The sequence below is a fragment of the Eublepharis macularius genome, chromosome 4, assembly GCF_028583425.1.
Source record: "Eublepharis macularius isolate TG4126 chromosome 4, MPM_Emac_v1.0, whole genome shotgun sequence".
Taxonomy (NCBI): Eukaryota; Metazoa; Chordata; class Lepidosauria; order Squamata; family Eublepharidae; genus Eublepharis; species Eublepharis macularius.
This window is the reverse complement of record NC_072793.1, coordinates 92,433,925-92,453,639: the sequence shown is the minus strand read 5'-3', so window position 1 is coordinate 92,453,639 and position 19,715 is coordinate 92,433,925. Positions and strand designations below refer to the sequence as shown.

General features: G+C 41.0%; 1 protein-coding gene across 4 annotated transcripts in view; it reads left to right on the top strand.

The window, feature by feature from the left end:
- The window catches only part of UIMC1 (ubiquitin interaction motif containing 1), an 83,881-nt gene that overhangs the window by 25,582 nt on the left and 38,584 nt on the right, over positions 1-19,715 (top strand). For all 4 annotated transcript variants that reach the window (XR_008596833.1, XM_054976197.1, XM_054976198.1 and 1 more), the window contains exon 3: positions 14,574-14,664. Coding sequence is in view for 3 of the 4 variants with exons in the window: in XM_054976197.1 (XP_054832172.1) it covers positions 14,574-14,664 (91 nt within the window). In the remaining variant the exon portion in view is untranslated. The remainder of the gene's footprint in view (positions 1-14,573; positions 14,665-19,715) is intronic.

The window sequence follows — 19,715 nt, the reverse complement described above, 5'->3', positions numbered from 1 at the left end:
TTGCTGATTTCTTTCCCTCTCTGCATTCAATGAAGGTATATCAAGGCCATCCTTGCAAGCATAGATTTAGAGTACTTCTGGATTAAGGGGTTTGCTCCCACTAGAAACAAAAGCTTCCCATGAGCAGATCTAAGACCTAATTAAATAGTGTATTTCATTTCTAGTTTTATTTAATAAGTATGGTTTTAAAAATCCCAGTCACTGAAAACTCCCTCTGTGTGTTTAGGCCATGAGGATTAATTGGATTCACTACAGCAGCTTCCTGGACGTAACTATCCAATTGAACAAATCATATAGAGAGTCTATTCAGACTTCCAGTTTTTAGGCAATAAATACTCTCGTTACTAGTGTTGCAAGGGACTGTCACTTCTCTGCCAATAACATATTTTTCCAGTACTGAAAGAACAACTTCACTGAGAAAATATGATCCCCCCACCAATTCCAGCTATTGTGACAGCTTTGTGGGATAGGTTTGTGCAGTTGTCATGGGGTGCCTATTGAATAGAGCCTGTGACTGCACTATGAAAAGCAACAACCTGTCACCAATACTTTACCTACTTTGTGATTCTTTAAAAATGTTTTTAGGGATTCGGTTTCGTTTTCTCAGCCATGCCGGATGCTCCTCTCGGCTGGTCCGGGAGGAAACGACCGGGCACCCTGACCGGGCGGCTGATCTGCAAGGATTAGCCCCCAGGACTCCCAGGGAGGGAGCCAGGGTCCGGGACGCGGCGGGAAGAACTCCCCGAAATCAATGCGGGGAGGGAATTGCCCGTTTGTCCCTATGGAGGCCGGCAGATGTGCGCGGCGCCTCGAGTGCCGCCGGGCAACGAGAAACGGCAAGTAAAAGAAACAGGCGGAAGCCTGTAAACAAGCGAATCCCTTCTGTTCTACAAGCGTTTGTGAAGGAGAGGTTGATCTGAAGAAGACTCGCTCTTCCCCTTCGTGGAGTTCCAGAATTTTGTTGGCGCCCCCCCCCCCCAAAATGGCAGCAAAGAAGCAAAGTCCCGCTCTCGGTAAGTCAATCTCGGCCACCTTGCAGAAAGGGGAGTCGCTCGAAGAATTGGTGCGCAGGGTGGTGGTGGAAGCCATAAAACCCTTTGTTGACAAGCTGAACGAAACTGATCAAAGGGTGGGCTTAATTGAAAGCGAGGTGAAAACCATTAAGGCAGCAGCGGGGGGGGGCAGAAAAGTCTGCTCTGGAAAGTGCGTCACTTGTGAAGGCTACAAAAAAGGAGCTGAAGTTGGTGGAGAACCAACTGATCGGGCTACAAGTGGAACGAACGCAGACAATTTTGCGTCTCCAAAACGTGAAAGAGGAGGAAAATGAGGATCTGTGGGATTTGGTCTCGGAATTACTGGCGACACCCGCGAGGACGACTAAAGAAGAGGTTAAAAGCGCCATTTTGGAGGTCCGTCGGGCTTCTTCAAAATATGCAACAAAGCGACAGTTGCCTCGTGAGATCATTATTGACTTTTCAACTAAAAAGATTCGGGACACCATCCTATATAACTCATACAATGCGGATTTGGACTTTATGGGTTTGAAAGTCAAGATTTTGAAGGACGTTCCATTTCTAGTCCGGAAACGGCGTTTTAAATATAAAAAGTTTGCAGCTCTTCTGAGGGACCATGGAATAAAGTACAAATGGTTATTCCCGGAAGGAATATGGTTCAGATATAAAGATCAGGCCTATAAGATATTATCAGAAGATCAACTAAAGGATTTTGAGAATAAAAACCCAGAACTCTGCTGCATCAAGAACGAAGAAAAGGAGGAGCCGGAGGGGGGGGGGAGGAGGAGAGCATTGCAACAGCAGTTGCACAGAGAGAATTGCGTCCGGGACCCAGAAGGGGGAGGAAAGTTTAATCAGAATTTGAAATGTTTATTCTCTGTATGATTAACCACTCCATCATTATTCTATGGAGCTATTTTTGTATTATGACAGTATGAAGGGAAACATTGAAGTGTAGTGTTTAGTGTTTGTAGTTCATTCCCCCCCCCCTTTTTCTTTTTCCACTCCCCTTTGTCCCTTCCCTCTTCCCTTTCCTTGTGATAGTCTGGTGTAGTGTTTTGTAGTTATGAAAAATAAAAAAAAAAAATAAAAAAAAAATAAAAATGTTTTTAGAGGCAGAAATCTCTTCAGATATCTCAAAAACACACACACCTTAATGTGGTGAGCAGGTTTTAGTGTGTTAGTGAAGTTAGGGGCAATACCATCAGGAGCGTGGGCTTGGAGCGTGGGCAGTCTAAACTCCTAGCAGAGTCACTCAAGGCAGAAGGGTCAAAGCTGAGACACCAGGCTAAGATGCACTCACCCCCTTCAGGAATCAACATTCACATCAGCAGAAGAGAACTGACTGTTCCAGTTGTGATGGGAGTGGAGGCATTCTTGAAGGCTAGCTACTGGGAAGCAGCAGTAGTGGCGGAGGCTCTTTCACAGACAATGGCAGTGTCACTTCAGCCAACTCTGGTTAGTACTATGTAGAAGAAGTAAACCACTGCTGCTGATCTCTTACCTTAAAAACCCTATGATGAGACACTCCAAAACAAAAGAAGATGTAGTGCTGAAAGACAGGACACCCAGGTTGGATGGCACTGAATTGGCTATTGGGAAAGAGCAGAGGACATGTACGAATAGCGCTGTTTTTAATGATGGGACTGGATTAAAGCTGAAAGGACATCCAGTTGCTGACATGAATAGACAAAAGTAACGTCCAAAGCTGTGCAACACACATAATAAGAATATGAAATATAAGAAGTATGAAGCCAGGTAAGCTAGAAATCATAAAACTAGAAATGGAATGTTTAAATATTGCAGTCCTGGGTGTGAGTAAACTAATATGGATCTACTCAGGATATTTTCAGTCAGAAAACTAGAAATGACAAACTCAAAAGAAATGATGTTGCTCTAATACTGAGGCAAGACACAGCACAAGCAGTTAAGAGCTATAATGCAATTCTGGCCATTTAATATCAGTCAGACTTCATGGAGGGCCTATTAACATAACCATCATTCAAGTTTATGCCCCAACTACAAATGCTGAGGAAGAAATCAAAAACTTTTACCCAACTGTCCAAGAAGAAATTGATCATACACCTAAACAAGATATGCTGATAATCATAGGTGACTGGAATGCAAAAGCAGGAGACAATACAGAATCAAATGTTGAAAATTTGAATTAGGATCACAAAATGAAGCTGAAGAGCGGTTCATAGAATTTTGTGAAGCTAACAACCTGTTCATTGCTAACACATGCTTCAAACAACCAAAAAGATGATTATATACATGGAAATTACCCGGTGGCCAATACTGGAATCAAATAGTTTACATAATTGGAAGCAGAAGATGGAAAAGCTCTATTCTGTCTGTTAAAACAAGACCAGGAACTGATTGGCGGTACAGATCATGTGTTGCTAATATCAAAAATTAGAATAAAGCTGAAGAGAAACACTAAAAGAATCATAGTGCCAAAATATAAATAATATTCCTGAAGAATTTTAAGACCATGTAAAGAACAAATTTGCAATACTAAGTTTAATTGATGGTGAACCAGAAGAACTATGGGTTGAAACCAGAGATATTATCAAGGAAGAATCTGCAAAGAGTTTTCTTGTAGCCCCCCCCCCCCACCAAAAGAGAAGCCTAAATGGATGACTGAGTAAACTGTTAAAATTGCTAAAGAGACGAGAAGCAACAGCAAAGGTGACAGAAATAGACCTAGAATTCTGAATGCAGCTTTTCAACAACTTGTATGCAGAGACAAAGAAATTTATTATAATAACCAATGCAAAGAAATAGAAGAGAACAACAAAAAAGGAAGAACAAAAGGTCTGTTCCACAAGATTCCGGAAATCAAAGGGAAATTCAAACCACAATTCTGGATACTGAAATATCAACATGGAAATACAGTATCTGATCAGGACAAAATAAAGATAGAAACCAGGAATCAAAGAGCCTAAGCTCAAGGAGGCAGAAAATGGGGTTATAATCAAACACCCTATGCCGTGTATATGACTTACAATATTAGTCATGCATCACAATCAACAAATACAAAGTATCATGATGGTTTACATATAAATACAGTTACAAAGTCCAGTCCCAAGACTTATTTATATTTATATATATTTGTCCTTTTTATTTTGTAGGTTGCCTTTTCCGGAGGAAAAGAAAAGGCTGCTTCAGACTTCATGCTGAAGAACTCTGTTCTGCAAAGGCAACCTACAAAATAAGAAAGGACAAATATATATAAATAAGTCTTGGGACTGGACTTTGTAACTGTATTTATATGTAAACCATCATGATACTTCATATATGTTGATTGTGATGCATGACTAATATTATAAGTCATATACACGGCATAGGGTGTTTGATTATAACCCCATTTTCTGCCTCCCTGAGCTTAGGCTCTTTGATTCCTGGTTTCTGTTCCTTAGGAGGCTTCCCTCCTTCGCTTGGGCAAAATAAAGATAGAAACAATATACTGAAGAACTATACAGAAGAGATGGATGAATGACAGATACCTTCAAAGAAGAATCTTTTGACAAAGAACCAGAAATTTTAGAAAGTGAAGTGAAAGTTGCACTCAAAGCAATTGGGAGAAATAAAGCACCTGGAGTAAATGAGTTACAGAGTTATTTCAAGCTACAGAATCAAAATCTTAACAAGAATCTGTCAATAAATATGGAAAAACAAAGATTGGCCCACAGACTGGAAATGTTCAGTCTACATTCCAATTCTAAAAAAAGGGGATGCCGAAGAATTCAGCAACTATCAGACCATTGCATTAATTTCCCATGCAAGCAAAGTGTTGCTCAAAATTCTACAGCAAAGACTCTTTCCATATATGGTGCAAGAAATGCCAGATGTTCAGAAAAGGAAGAGGCACTGGAGATCACATTGCAAATTTATGATGGCTAATGGAACATACTAGATAATTTCAGAAGAAAATCAGTTTGTTTTATAGATTACAGCAAAGCTTTTGATTGTGTAGATCATGAAAAACTATGGATGGTATTAAAAGAAATGAGGGTGCCACAGCATCTGATTGTTTTGATGCGCAATCTGTACTTTGCATAAGAGGTTACTGTTAGGACAGAATATGGGGAAACAGAATGGTTTCCAATTGGCAAAAGTGTCAGACAAGAATGCTTATTATCTCTCCACCTGTTGCAGAACATATAATAAGGAAAGCTGGATTAGATTTTGCAGACGGTGGAGTGAAAATTGGTGGAAGGAACATTAGCAATTGAGATATGCAGATAATACCACATTACTGGCAGAAAATAGTGAAGACTTGAAATGATTACTGATGAAGGTTAAAGGAGAAAGTGCCAAAGCAAAATTACTGCTGAACATCAAGAAGACAAAAGTAATGACTGCTGAGGAATTACACAATTTTAAAGTTGACAATGAGGAAATCGAAATTGTTCAAGATTTTCTATTCCTTGGCTCAGTCATCAACCAAAAGGGAGACTGCAATCAAGATATCAGAAGAAGGCTGAGGCTTGGAAGAGGAGCCATGAGGGAACTAGAAAAGGTCCTTAAAGAGCAGGTTGTCTCTCTCGGGACCAAAATCAAGATAATCCAACCGATGGTATTTCCCATTACTATGTATGGATGAGAAAGTTGGACAATGAAGAAAGCTAACAAAGAAAATTGATTCATTTGAAATGTGGTCCTGGAGGAGAGTTTTGCAGTTACCATGGATGGCTGAAAGACCAATAAGTGGGTTCTAGATCAGACCAAGCCTGAATTCTCCCCAGAAGCTAAAATGACAAAACTGAGGCTATTGTACTTTGGTCACATCATGAAAAGACAAGACTCTCTGGAAAAGTCAATAATGCTAGAAGAAGTTGAAGGCAGTAGTAAAAGAGAAAGACCCAAAGCAAGATGGCTGGGCTGTAAAAGAAGCCATGTCCTCCAGTTTACAAGATCTGAGCAAGTTTAGTGGTAGGATGATTTTGAAGTCTTTTGTTCATAGAGTCGCCATAGGTTGGAGGCAACTTGACGGCACATAACACACACATACATCTCACAAGCATAGAAGTGTTTATGCAACTCTTTTTTAAAAAGTGGCAACTACTAGCAAAACTCTACTCATCTCCTGCAACAGTAATTGTGCACTTTCCCTCTCCAGCACTAGAGAGCAGCACTCTCCTATTCAGTTTTTTGAAAAAATAAAATAAAAGCAAATTGTACAGCTGTCTCCAATAAAACAAAGCTAGCCACTTTGAACATTGTAAGGACAGGATTTTGCATGACAGATGTTGGTTCTGTTTCTAGTGCAAGTGTAGTGCAAAGATAATATATATATATATATTTTAAAAAGTATGGAATGCTCTGGAGTCTTGAAGTGTTTGGGATGCTTACAAGATATTTCCTACACCATTTTCATTTTGGAAGTTGTTAAAGGTTTATAATTTCTGCATGAAAGGATAGGAAAATAAATGATGCAGTGTGTATTGGGATAGCTGAGGGACAGCAATTTCTGCAGTTGGCCAGTAGAGCATCTCTTGTTTGTTTTAAACATTTATATCCCACTCCTTAACCAGCTGGTTCTTGCAATTAAAGTGAAATCTAGATCATGCCTAAGCCTCACACATATTATCAACAAAAATGAGCAACATTAAGGAAACATCTGCAAAAGCAGCAAAAACTCTTTAACAGTTTAGAAAAACAGTAACAATTAGAAAACCGGTAACTCAAAACATAGTAGATATACATCATATAAGCGGAGATAAAACCAAAACACAGAAGACAGCATTAGAAACACAAATCAGTGGGTCAAAGATCCCCCAGACTAAGTAGAAAAAGAAACAGAGGGAGAAAGAGATGGGGGAGGGAGACTAAAAGCTTGGGTAAGTAAATATGTTTCCCCCTGGTACTGGAAATGCAACAGCTGAGAGGGGAGCGTCTGCATCTCGTGTATCACCATTAAGAAGCTCCTGTGTAACCCAAAATCCTGCACCTTTTTGGATCTGCTCACAATGGTGAGGCAACTGGAGGAGTAGCTGGTAGAGAAGTGTGGTAGCGGTTTACCCAGTACAGTGAGAAATCAGCTCGTCTGTAGTCCTTAGTTTCAGCTGTATTATATACACATAGCTCATATGTCTGCAAAGTGAAAACCATGTATTCTATACCTTAAACAAGGCCCTGTATCTGTCTGCTTCCAGCATTTCCTAGTGCCTCTCCCTTATTTCTCTCTGTCATTGAAAATGTGATAGAGAAAAATCAGTTCAGGGCTTCAGCTCCATTCAGCCATTGCTGTAGGCATAAACTATTCAAGTTACAATCTGATTTGTGTGGATTTGCTTAATTTCTAGAGCATATAAAAAGCTTAGAATTTGGGTTTCCTTAGCATAGAATATGGATTTGAAATTTACTTTTGTCATAGTTCAGTTGCTAAGTGTTTCAGTTATGAGAGTGATAAACCTGGCCAAAGTTTTCTGGATCTCTAACCTGGACCTTTTAACGGGTATTCATAAAATTTACCCTTCTTTTCTACAATAGGACAGGAGAAGGCTTATTTTCTGAATAAACTTGGAATTAATCTCCGAGGATGTACTGCCATAGCAACAGTGCATTATGGGAATATTGGCAAATGCTGGGGAAAAAAGAATAGATTTGGCTTATTACTGGGAAGCATGTCAGCACCGTAGTATTGTGAAAAGAAGACTTCATTGGTCTTCATTAATACAATGCAAACTTAGAGCCCAATCTTGTAGTGTAGCCAAGGTCATCATGAGCAAGGAAATGCAGTTGCTGGAATCAAAAAGAGAGCAGACGGGAATGTCATATAAGATAGCAAGACAGAGAGAAGCAACATCATCAAGAAGGAGTAATGAAGCAAAGCTTAGTTTTTGCAGTTCAGAATGGAAGAAATGGGTTGGTTGTGAAAGAATTTATCGGAATTATGGGAAACAGGGAACCAACTGAGCAAAGCAGCTTCCGACAGCATGTCTGTACTACAAGAGGGTTAGCAGAGTGCTGCCACCAGGTCCAGGGAAGCTGATCCTGGAGCACCAGGCATGCCCATCTGACAATGAGCCAGGATTGCTGTTCTATTCCTGAAATGATATAAAGTATGTGAGGAGCAGAGCCCATGTTTCAGTAAGAAGGAGAACCATACTCTGGCTGTGGATGTGACAAAGAATAGACAATAGATAACAGCATTAGCTAGGAAGCATTCCAGCTGGGAAGTATTGTGGGGCCTGGTGGTGGGGGGAGATATAGAAATATTGTCTTTCAGGTGAGTAGAAAGTGCTTGGGGAATAACTTCTGCTACGTTAAATGCTTGCTTGTTTTTGGTTGTTTTAAAAACAGTGAAGGAAACTGCACATTGGGATTTGGAGAATCATATACTACTATGCCTCACAGTTAGTAGGGAAGGCACGCTCCTGGGATAAGATTTTCTAAAAAATGTAGACAAAGGGTAGCAGGAAACAGCCATGAAACTAGTTTTGAGCAATAGCATGGGGAGGATGGGGCTAGTGTCAGAGTTGCTTGTGTTTAATATCTGCATTGATGATCAGAATCTGTACTCTAATGAAATCCACAGGTGATGGTAAATTGTAAGAAACTGCAAGCGGTCATCATTGTAGTATAGCATTCTAAAGGGCGACTAGAAAACGTGGGCAGGAAACCGGAGAATTAAACTTTGTCTGCAAAAATATATCTTATGCATAAAATCATTCAAACGTTGCCATGAAATGGAAGGACCAAATTTAAGCAGGCGGGCAGGGCAGGGCAGGGCAGGGCAGGGCAGGCAGGCAGGCAGCTTTAAAGCAGTCATATTGCAGCAATCCATTGTCTACCAGGAGACTGATTGCCTGTATAGCAACTGTGCCCCATATTGGTATACTTTCTTGCTTAAAAGTTTAGAATGACTGAAAGAATTCAGTCCCAAAGCCATGAAGGCACCTAGAAGCCATGGGCATTATTAATAGGTTGAAGTGGAAATACAGCAGTTTGAGTTCCAATACAGCCAACTGCATGTATGTGAATAGTGTTGCTAGAATGTATTAACTGTGAATATGTCGCATCATACGGTTGAAAAGGACGTCAAAAGTCTAGTCAAACACTCCACACAGATAAGATCATTTGGCTGTATTTAGAAGTAACAGCAAACCAAAGTTTATCATTGCAAGAATGAGCTTGGAAATACATGGACTTGCCCACTCCCATCTCTCCTCATGAGCAGCTTGGGAACTAAAGACTCTTGATCACCTCTAAAGCACATACTCTGGTGTGTTTCTGCCCTCCAAACCAGGGTTCCAAGCTATGGTTAAAACCTGGTTTGTAGGCAAGAAACCAATTGTGGCTTGGACATAATGATAAACCAAGGGGAGGGAATCATGCAAGCCCAAGGAATTCCTAGGCAAGTTTGTCATTATGTCCTAAGGCAGTTGCAGAGCTAAATCTGAGAACTGTAAGGGAAGTTAGAAGACAACCCACCAAATCATCTGCTGTGAGGCAGGATAACCTATATTTAAAGCATCTCAGATCTGTCTCTGTCAATTTTTTTAAACTTAGGACTTTTCCACATGGAGTTTTTCATCAGTTCTGGCTCATACAACTTTGATGTATCCCCTGATTTCTGCACACATGGTCAAAAAACCTCACTTCAGTCTTCAAATTGCTTTCCATGCTCTTTCAAGTTCTTCACAGTGAAAGGCTACATCTGCTGCAGAATCAATTTCCCCCTGTGTTTTCTGTGGTTTTTCTCCCTGCTCATATACCCTGATTTTTTAATAGTGAATTTAAAAGATGGCTTTTTGAAAAGCAGTATGTTTTCTTTGGTATAAGCCCTGGCCCTGCCTTTTGCCCTTCCCTTTATCCCCCTGTGTCCTGATTGGTTGAACAGCAATGTGTAATCACCCAAGTTGGCAGGGCTGGAAATGGCTGCTGTGACTTCCTTAGCTAGGGAGGAATGGCGCCTCTTTTTGGCTTGCTTTTGAGCCTCTGATATTTTTGTACTGGGAACAGCAGCCACTGTGGTCTCTGAGCAATCTGTGCTGCATCAATGTGGCTGCTGGGAATGGTAGTGAGGGAGGCTTCTAGCTCTCCTTTGGAGAGGAAGCCATTGCTGCCCTCACAATTTTCCATTTTAGAGCAGTTGAGAAACACACACTGTAATGCTGTTAGATCTGGAGAAAATGGCCGCCGCAGCCAATACGTTCTCCTATCTGAAGAAGTCTTCCCCTGAAGTTTCTTCAGGTAGATAAAGAAAATAGAGTAGGGTAGAGAAAAAATTTAGAAGGAATTGAAGAAAGGCACAAGAATAAAGATCTAGAGGTAGAAGTAGGTTGAAAGGAAGGAAAGAAAAACAAATAGGTGAGACAGTGCATATTCTAAACTGGTCTCCCTGTCGAGGCAGGGAAAGAATTGAGGAGATGGGTGACTCCCACCAAGGAGACAGGAAGTGGAATGATTTTGTTCCTGCCTCCCTGAATGGAGAGTGGGAATCACCCACCAAGATGTTCTTCTTTCCTCAGAGGATAAAGACCATTCATGGTAAGTATCCAGTGATCTGTTCCCCCTCCTTTCTTCCCCTCCCCACTCCTGCCCTCAAACCGGGAAAAAAACCCTTGTAATTGATGGCTGTTGTGGGTTTTCCGGGCTGTATTGCCGTGGTCTTGGCATTCTAGTTCCTGACGTTTCGCCAGCAGCTGTGGCTGGCATCTTCAGAGGTGTAGCACCAAAAGACAGAGATCTCTCAGTGATCTCTCAGTGAGATCTCTGTCTCTCAGAGATCTCTCAGAGATCTCTGTCTTTTGGTGCTACACCTCTGAAGATGCCAGCCACAGCTGCTGGCAAAACTTCAGGAACTACAATGCCAAGACCACGGCAATACAGCCCGGAAAACCCACAACAGCCATCGTTCTCCGGCCGTGAAAGCCTCCGACAATACAACCCTTGTAATTGTTTCTTATGAGTTGTGTCCATACTAACCTCGGTAGTATGAAATGACTTCTCACCACCACAAACTATTTAGGACGACATTTTATGCAAGAGTTCCTGTGTTGCCTGCATTTTTTTAGTCCAGTTTTTTTCTTGAATTTTTAATTTAAAAAAATGTTGCAACGTTGCCATTTTTTTTAAATTTAAAATTCTGTCTAATATTTTAAAGTTTCCCTCCAGAATGCCTAAGCCAATCAACGCACATAAATGTTGTTAAATTTGGAGCTCAAATAACACCATCCAATCATTGACAGACAAGTACAGAGTGAGGTAGAGGTTAACTACAACCCCCTCTAATGTCCAAAAGTTAGAAGTTGCAAAGCATGCTAAAAAAAAAACCCCACAGTGACGAAACCACTGATGTTTCCCCCCAGAAAGTGCACAGCAGAAATGGGGTGCTTTTCTAAGTGCAGAAATAAAAACTAGGCACCACCTCAATTGGACTCCCTCAAGTGCAGAATTAAAGATGCCCAAAGCGAAACCGATCCTCACGGGCTGACTAACCAAAAAACCCAGTGTGAATGAGCATGTGGGAAAGCCCTTAGTAAGTTCTGGCATTGTTCTGTGTCAACACTGAATTCTACTTTGCTACCTCTTGTAAATAACTAATAATTAGTTAACCTGGTTTTACAGTCATCAGTCCAACAGTCTCCAAGTTTATGCAGATCATTTTTCCTCCCCCCGCCAATTTTGGGGTCATCCACAAATTTGATACATGTATTGTCATCTTCTGCATAGAAGTTATATTTGAAACTACTATGCAGGCTTGAAAACTGACTGCTGCACAAATCTGGTTGCTTCCACTTTTCACTTTTGTTTCAATTTATTATTATTCACTAAGTGCAGTTATTTTTAGCCACTTTGTGGTTGCTCCATCAAATTCACACAATTCATGCTTGCTTAGAAGGATGTAATTTAGACACGGATCAATATCCTAGCTGACATCTAATGAAAAAGCACATGTCCTATAACAGGGTTTCACTATTCCTGGATATAGAATGGAAACAAGTTTCATGTCCTCATGAAGTTACTGCTGCTAGCATGTACATAATGGGCCTATAGCTTTGCTTAGGTACATTTTGATAGCTATATTCCTCCTGCCTACTGAATGAGCTAATAGACAGGGGAAGAGAACAAAGTTGGCTTGGTGTGATTTCTTCAATAATATAACTCTGTTGGCTGCTATGTGTACATGCATATGTGCCATTAGGTCTCAACCAACTTATGGCGACCCCAGAAAGGGACGTTTAAGGAAAATGAGAAGCAGAAGCAGTTTGCCATTCCTTCCTCTGCAGACTCTTTCTTGGTGGTTGCTCATCCAAGTACTGACCTGAGATCTGACGAGATTGGGCTATACCATGCTGCCTTCCATCCACTGACTGCTATAGTTGGCCTTATTCTCTTCTAAATGCTTGCTTTAAAATTTGTCCCCCACCCCTACTTTTCTGAGACAACTCTGTAGTTTTCTTCCTTCAGGAACTATGCCAACTAGACATGGGCATGAACCAAAAAACCCCGAACCACGTGATTCATGGTTCGTAGCATTCCACAAACTTCCGACCTTTTCCCAGTTTGTGGTTTGTGGCATTTCAACCACCCCACACCGGCTGCTGAAGCTGGTGTGGGGCATTTGAAACAGACAGCCCCTCTCTTCTGCTGCCTGGGCAGCTGGAGAACGGGGCTATCAGTTTCACAGACCCCGCACCGGTTTCAGCCCATTGGCTGAACCCAACGCGGGGTCTGTGAAACTGACAGCCTCTCTGTTCTGCTGACAGCCCCTTTCTCCTGCTGCCGATGGGCTGAAACCGGCACGGGGTCTGTGAAACTGACAGCCCCATTCTCCTGGTGCCTGGGCAGCAGAAGAAAGGGGCTGTCTGTTTCAAATGCCCCACAACAGCTTCAGCAGCCAGTGTGGGGTGGTTGAAATGTCACGAACCATGAACTGGGAAAAGGTTCATGGAATGCTACGAATCACGTGGTCTGGGCAGCAGGAGAAAGGGGCTGTCAGTTTCACAGACCCCACACTGGGTTCAGCTGCAGGGTCTGTGAAACTGACAGCCTCTTTTCCTGCTGCCCGGGCTGTCAGTTTCACAGCCCCCACGCTGGAACTGGTGTGGGGTCTGTAAAACTGACAGCCCGGGCATCAGGAGAAAGGGGCTGTCAGTTTCACAGACCCCCACGCTGGGTTCAGCCAAGGGGCTGAAACTGGCACGGGGTCTGTGAAACCAAACCGGCCACGGAACGGTTGGAAAAAATTGTTTGTTCCATAAAAACGCGGTCCCATGGAACACGTGTTTCTCTGCAAATGAACCAGTCGTTCCATCCGGAAAATTGTTCCATGGTTCATTTCGTGCCCATCTCTAATGCTAACTCATGTTGGATCCTCAAGAGTAATGAATGTCACATTCAGACTGACCAAGTGTTCTGTTTACTCTTTCCTTTTTTGGTTTTGTCAGTGTTGCTTGTAGTTTTAAGCAATTTGGGGGAAAGCCTATTGCAAAGTATATATTAAGCACGTTTCCCTTTTGTATTCTTGTCAGCCTCTCTTTCTGATGTGAGCAGGAGCCCCAATCTACTCCCCTCCTACTGGCATACTGGTAAAATCCTTTTGGATTGTTCCCAACATTCTTGACTAGTTGCAATGCATTTTGCACCTTTGTTTAAATTTTATACTGCCCCAGCATATTTGGCCTTAGTAACCTATCCACTTACCCCCTTCTGGTTAGTTTCCATTTTAGGCTGTCAGATCATTAAAAAAGATTCCTGCATAGCTTTATTAGTACTGTTCAGTTCCTCCCCTTTTTTCTCTATAGCTTGCAATTGTGCTTCCATTATTCCCTTTTCCCCTCTCCAGACCTTAACTGCCCCTGATGAATGTTCATGCTTTTGACTCTTAAAAATGTACTTGCTTGACAATTCAGGGAAGCTGTAGCATGATAGCTGTTTGAAGGATGTGACCCACTCCCCTCAAAGGATAAGAATTGTTTATGGGAGTAAATGGAGTTACTCAACTGAAATCTGAAAGATAGTAGTAGACTGATGTATAATAGCAAGTAGTATTAGACAGTGTGATTTTTATGTTATTTTTTTTTAACCAAGTTCTCTTTAATGAAGCAAGTTTTGTTGGATAAAACCTTATCAGCTGGATTACAGAACCTTCCCTGTCTGGTTAGATATGTTTGCTGTAGTATCTTGTGGGAGTTTTCTTTCCCATTTCCAGCGCTCATGACTTTTGGAAGGTGGTAGGGCGGCAAAACAGGTCTCTTGAAAATTCTACACAGCAGGTATGGTGCGTGGCAGTGAATTACTTAAAGTCTGTTGCCTTTTGCTGTTAATCTGTTTACATGTTTGCCCACATCTCTTGGTGCTCATTATATTATCACATGGTCCTTTTAATAGCTTCAGAGCGTTCTTTTATTAGTGCCTGAAAGTCACATTTCTCACCAATGGAGGAGTCAGTCTTTATATCTTCTTCAGCATCTTCCTTTCTCCTCTTCTCTGGTCTTCAAAATTTGGACAAAGGTGATATAAGAGGAGGTGGGGTGGGAGGGGGAAGGGTGGTAAACAGAAACATCTATAGTTTATATACTTACCATGTTTCTTCCTCTGCAGCAAGAGTCGAAGGAGGAACACGATTTGCAGAAGAAAAGAACGAAGCAGCAGCTGGATAGAGCGAAGTTTGCAGAAAAGAGAAAAATTGCACGTAGGTCTCACGTGTTCTATGCAACGGGAAAGTAGAGAATGAACAGTGCACAGATTTTGTTCATTTTCCTTTTATGTGTGCTTTCGCAGAGCATCTGCCTTGGGAGAACTCAACTCATCCTCGCCACTTAGCTTGGTACATGACATAGACTGAAGTGCTATTGTGTGGGCTTGATTGCATAAAAGAAAGAGGGCTTGTAAAGGCCCAGGAGTGCCACTGGGTGTGTAACTTTTTTGTGTAGTGACTTTGCTGACAGCTGTGCTGAATGGCAACTTGAAGATGGGAATCTTGGATAAAGGAGGGCGTGGCAGTTGTCAGATACTGCTTATCTCTTAAGCCCCATCTTGGCACAATTGTGGGTGGTGCTGTTTATAGTGTGGTTATATTGGCATGACTAGGATCTTCCACTTCTAGATGCATACTGTCTGCACAATTTGTGGTCCCCTGTATATCACTGTCTTGCAAGTTCCCTGCAGTCCTTTATAAAGTATACTTGCTCAGCTTCAGAAGATTTATAGGTGTGGTTCAAAGGTTGCAACAAACTGGTTGGCTCAGAAATCAGACTTCCTTCATTTGTCTTCATGTTTGAAATGTGAATCCTGGTTTGCACTTTCCCCCAGAAACCAGGATTCCAAGCCAGAATTAGACCAAATTTTGGAGTCTTGGTTTGTAGACAAGAAAGCAAATCATTGTTTGCATCTGGATTATAATGACACAAGCGATTATTTGCTATGAAAGGTGAAGTCTTTAGTTAGACCATACATTGGGGGGAGGGTAGAGGGCAGTCTGCATTGTCATTTAATCTGAATGATGCCATAGTGAGTAAAGTGTGGTTTGCATGCAACACCTGTGTGAGGGGAAAATATCCCACTAAGTCCCAATTCAGGGAGTTCCCATCCAAAAATCTCCCACTAAGTCCCAATTCAGGAAGTTCCCATCCAAAACTTCATCCAAATCAAGACTGGCAATAACTGGCAATTAAAGGTTATTAGAGAAAACACTCAAATAAACTGATGCACTTGAAACAAATTCAGACAAAGCGCATACATAACAGGGTAGCATTTTTAGAATCAAAGAGGAAATTGTTTACAATAGCAAAATAGGTTATATAAAACAAACAAGCCTGTGTCAGTAAAATTCTAAAGAGCAGTACTTTCTAAAAGTTAGCAAGACGTATAAACTACAAAACAGTGATAGTTTACAGTTTCTTTGGCTCCTCTTGTTATCTTTTGGAAAACCAGAGGGTTAAAATTGTGGGCTGATAAGAAGGGGTGCTAGGAAGACGAGACTACAATATCCAAGATTTTATTTACCTGCATTGCAATTTCTAACAGAGAGCAAAAGTTTGTGAAAGGGCACAAAGAACAAAGTAGGCAAAACTCACTTTTAACATCGCCTAGCCAGGCAATTAAACTTATAGGAGATTAGAAAGTGATGCTATATCCTTATAAGAAAACCCCTTAACAACCTGATATGAGAATAAAATGGAATTAATTTTTGAATAGACCCCAGATAGTAGTTGGAACTTGGAACAAGTGCACTCCTAAGTGAAAGAGATACTAGACAGAATGCAAAGATTTTGTTTTGTAGATTCCTTTGCAAGAAAGTGATAGATTCTCAGTACTTCAAATAAGCAAAGGATATACACGTCCACAAGTGAGAGCAAAAAAACATGAACTCCTGTTTGTGTGGCAGATTCATTTCAGTTGTACCTTTATACCAGAGTATCTGTGTGTACAATTTGAAACTGGCTTTGGATCCTCATTACGTGCATGAGACCAATTTGCCCCATGCAACATGAGAATAGACCCTGGGCCCACTTTGGCCTTGGATCTGTTTCTGACAATGATGGCTTGCACTGAAGTAGTGAATCTCCTCCAGTTTTCTTCTTTGGATGCAGGTCTCATATTCACTGTATTAGAGCAGTCGATTAACAGTAATTAATTAGCACATCCATTTTCATGTCTGCTGTCTTATTTATTAGAAACTATAATTAGCCTTTTGGTATTTTATTTTAAGCAGATTGAGGTTCATTTATTTGGAGTAAAAATCACTGTCTGAGTTTAAAGAGTTGCTTTGGTATCATGACAAATTGACCTCTTAGAGAAGAGGCTGCCTGGAGAGGTTGAGGTTGCTTTGTGAGCAGAGACTCAGGGTCCCTGGACAAAACCAAGCCTGCATCTGCTGCCAGTTTCCAATGCAGAAACATTTCTGGTATTTTTGGTGTTTATTCATTATAAGACACATTGTTTCTTTCTTTGTGGATTATAATTGAAATAAATACATGACAGTATTCTGGCAGGGCAAAATAAAATATGCAAACCTACTGAAATCTTCTTGTTAATGTTATTTGATATCTGTTTTCTAAAACATATTGGATTCCTTTTTTCTTTTTTACTGTTTTTACTAAACTGTAATTTCACCAATTTGAGGGGGTGATAGATTCAGCATTTCAATTTTCTTTGCAAATCTTTTATTAGTAAGCACTAGGACTTGAACTGGTAGGGCTTTGCATCTAATTCAGTTTGCAAATGCCAAACTGAAATATGAATTGCTTTGTAAATTGCCATATTAGCATCTAAAAAGGCTCTGAACTAGTTTAATTTGTTTAAGGCTAGAATGTCTTTTAAAAAGACTCTCACACACCCTTCCTGTAGGTTTTTGGGTGACCTTGGTTCTTTTGGTCATACAATGTTATATTTCAAACAGGCATTTAAATGGATGCTCTGACAACTCATCTGTAGATTGAGTAGCACAACATAAAAAAGCCTAGTGGTGTGACAATAGAAATATGCCGGCTTAGAAGACAACCAGAAAAAAACCCTCTTCCAGCATGATAATGGAGCTCTGTGGGGCTTGTATGCACATATATGTGTATACATAGCTTGTGTCCAAATTGGCTTGCAAATTATTCCCTGTCTGCTGAACCCAGGTTACATTGACTTCCTTTCTCAGCCATTCAGACCAAGCTTATTTCTCAGATCTCAGCTTCTATTTTTGTGTCTCTGAGTTCTTAAATAATCTGTTTGCCCACACCAGTAGGAGGCTAACACAATACTTAGAATTTCTAATCATCATAAATTATGACCAATGTAATCAACATCAGGCACACAAATGGTGAGCGTTTGCAGACAACGTTTAGAAATGATCAGATGTTAAGCAGAATAATACATGATAGCCAGGGATACACAGCATGGTTTCAGAAGAACAGATGCCCCACTTTTCTCAGGGAAATGACTTGCTCCTTTCACCGTCATGCAGTTTGGGGTGAGTAGAGAAGAATTTATCCTTTTCAATACACATGTGTATTTGGAAGATGGAGTTAAACCAGGTATTTTTTCTCTGAAATGCCATTAAAATTGTCTGGAGTGTTCCATTTTGCTGAGCTGGTAGGGGGAAGCAAAATGAGATACTATATTGCTTTATAAGTACAGTCTGATTTGCATCACATTTTATGATCGTTGCTAGTTTGTTTTGCCAACACATGTCTTGTAACAAAACAAGTAAATGAGACAGGATAGGTAGGTAATGCTGATGATTATGATCCTGTCTGAGAACTGGTGTAGGATAGTGGCTAAGAAATGAGCTGCAGTCCATGAGGTTAACCGCCTCTGCAAACTCACTTGGTGGCCTTAGACAAGTCATACTTTCTCAGCCTCAGTCTCCCGTCTTGCAGTACTGGCTTACCTTACAGAGCTCTTTATCTTTGAGGCCCTTGAAACCTGCCAGTGCAGTTTTGCCAGAGATACTTTGATTAGACCTGTTCCAGTTGCTTTAAAATGTTCTGCCAGTAGTTTTGCTGTACACGGTTCTTCGTTGGTCAAAGAAGAATAAAATTGGCTTGAGTACATTATATATTCACTTTCTGTATATCCAAACCCTCTATGTATACTGTAATAAAGCTTTCCACCTTCCAGTGGTAAGGTGATAGTAGCAAAAGTTTCTTGCAGATATTCAAAGCACTGCTGTCTGCCTTCTTGTTATTCCCTCTTGGCCCACACTTCCATTAAGCATTGAAGGGAAAGGAAATCAGATTATTTCCGTGTAGAAGAGTGCCTGTAAATATGTCTCCCAGTCCACTTCCATGTGCAGAAAAAATACCTAAATTCAGCCCCAGTGTAAACATTCTCATGCAGCAGAGAGCCAGTTTGGTGTAGTGGTTAAGAGCGTGGGACTCTAATCTGGAGAGCCGGGTTTGATTCCCCCCTCCTCCACGAAGCCAGCTGGGTGACCTTGGGCGAATCACAGTTCTCTGGAGCTCTCTCAGCCCCACCCACCTCACATGGTGATTGTTGTGGGGTAGTAATAACACTTTGTAAACCGCTCTGAGTGGGCATTAAGTTGTCCTGAAGGGTGGTATATAAATCGAATGTTATTATTATGTTATTAAAATGAAGTATTGCATTGTGTCACATCACGTTGCTTCAATACAGTTGTGATCTCTCCAACGGATGTCACAAAGTCCTTATTTTGCCATTTCTTTCTCAGCCCAAACTTGCAGCCTTTTTCTTTCAGCTGAGAAATGGGGCTTCTGGATTCCATGTGTGAGGTCTGGTCTGAAAGCATTTTTCTCATGTGAAATGTATATGTTTCAAGAAGTTGAAGCTGTATTTTGGTTCTTTTGGTGTCCAAACATTTTTCATAAATGCATTAAGAAATTTGACTGGCATCCATCACTTGTGGATGGCGATGAAAAAATCTCTCCCGCCTTCTTAACTTTTGAGTGTGGCTTTATGGACTCAGGTTCTTTTCTGTTGAAGTTTTGTTTGAGAGGTATTTATGTGTGAAAAAGAGTTACTGAGAAGCAACCAAGAAGGATTTGACTGAAGAACATTTCAGCGTACTCTTCAAATCCTCAGAAAGCTGTGGAGTTGCCTTATCATTTTATTTTTCAGGTTGGCTATTTTTAGCAGAGTGAAAATAGTGGATCAGAAATTCCAATGAATAGCTATTTTCCAAAATGGCTTTGTTTTTAAATAGTAATTTCCAACGTTCCCTGGAAAATCTGTTAGGGGGGGCACTATGTCAAGGAGGAAGAGGGCTGTACCAGA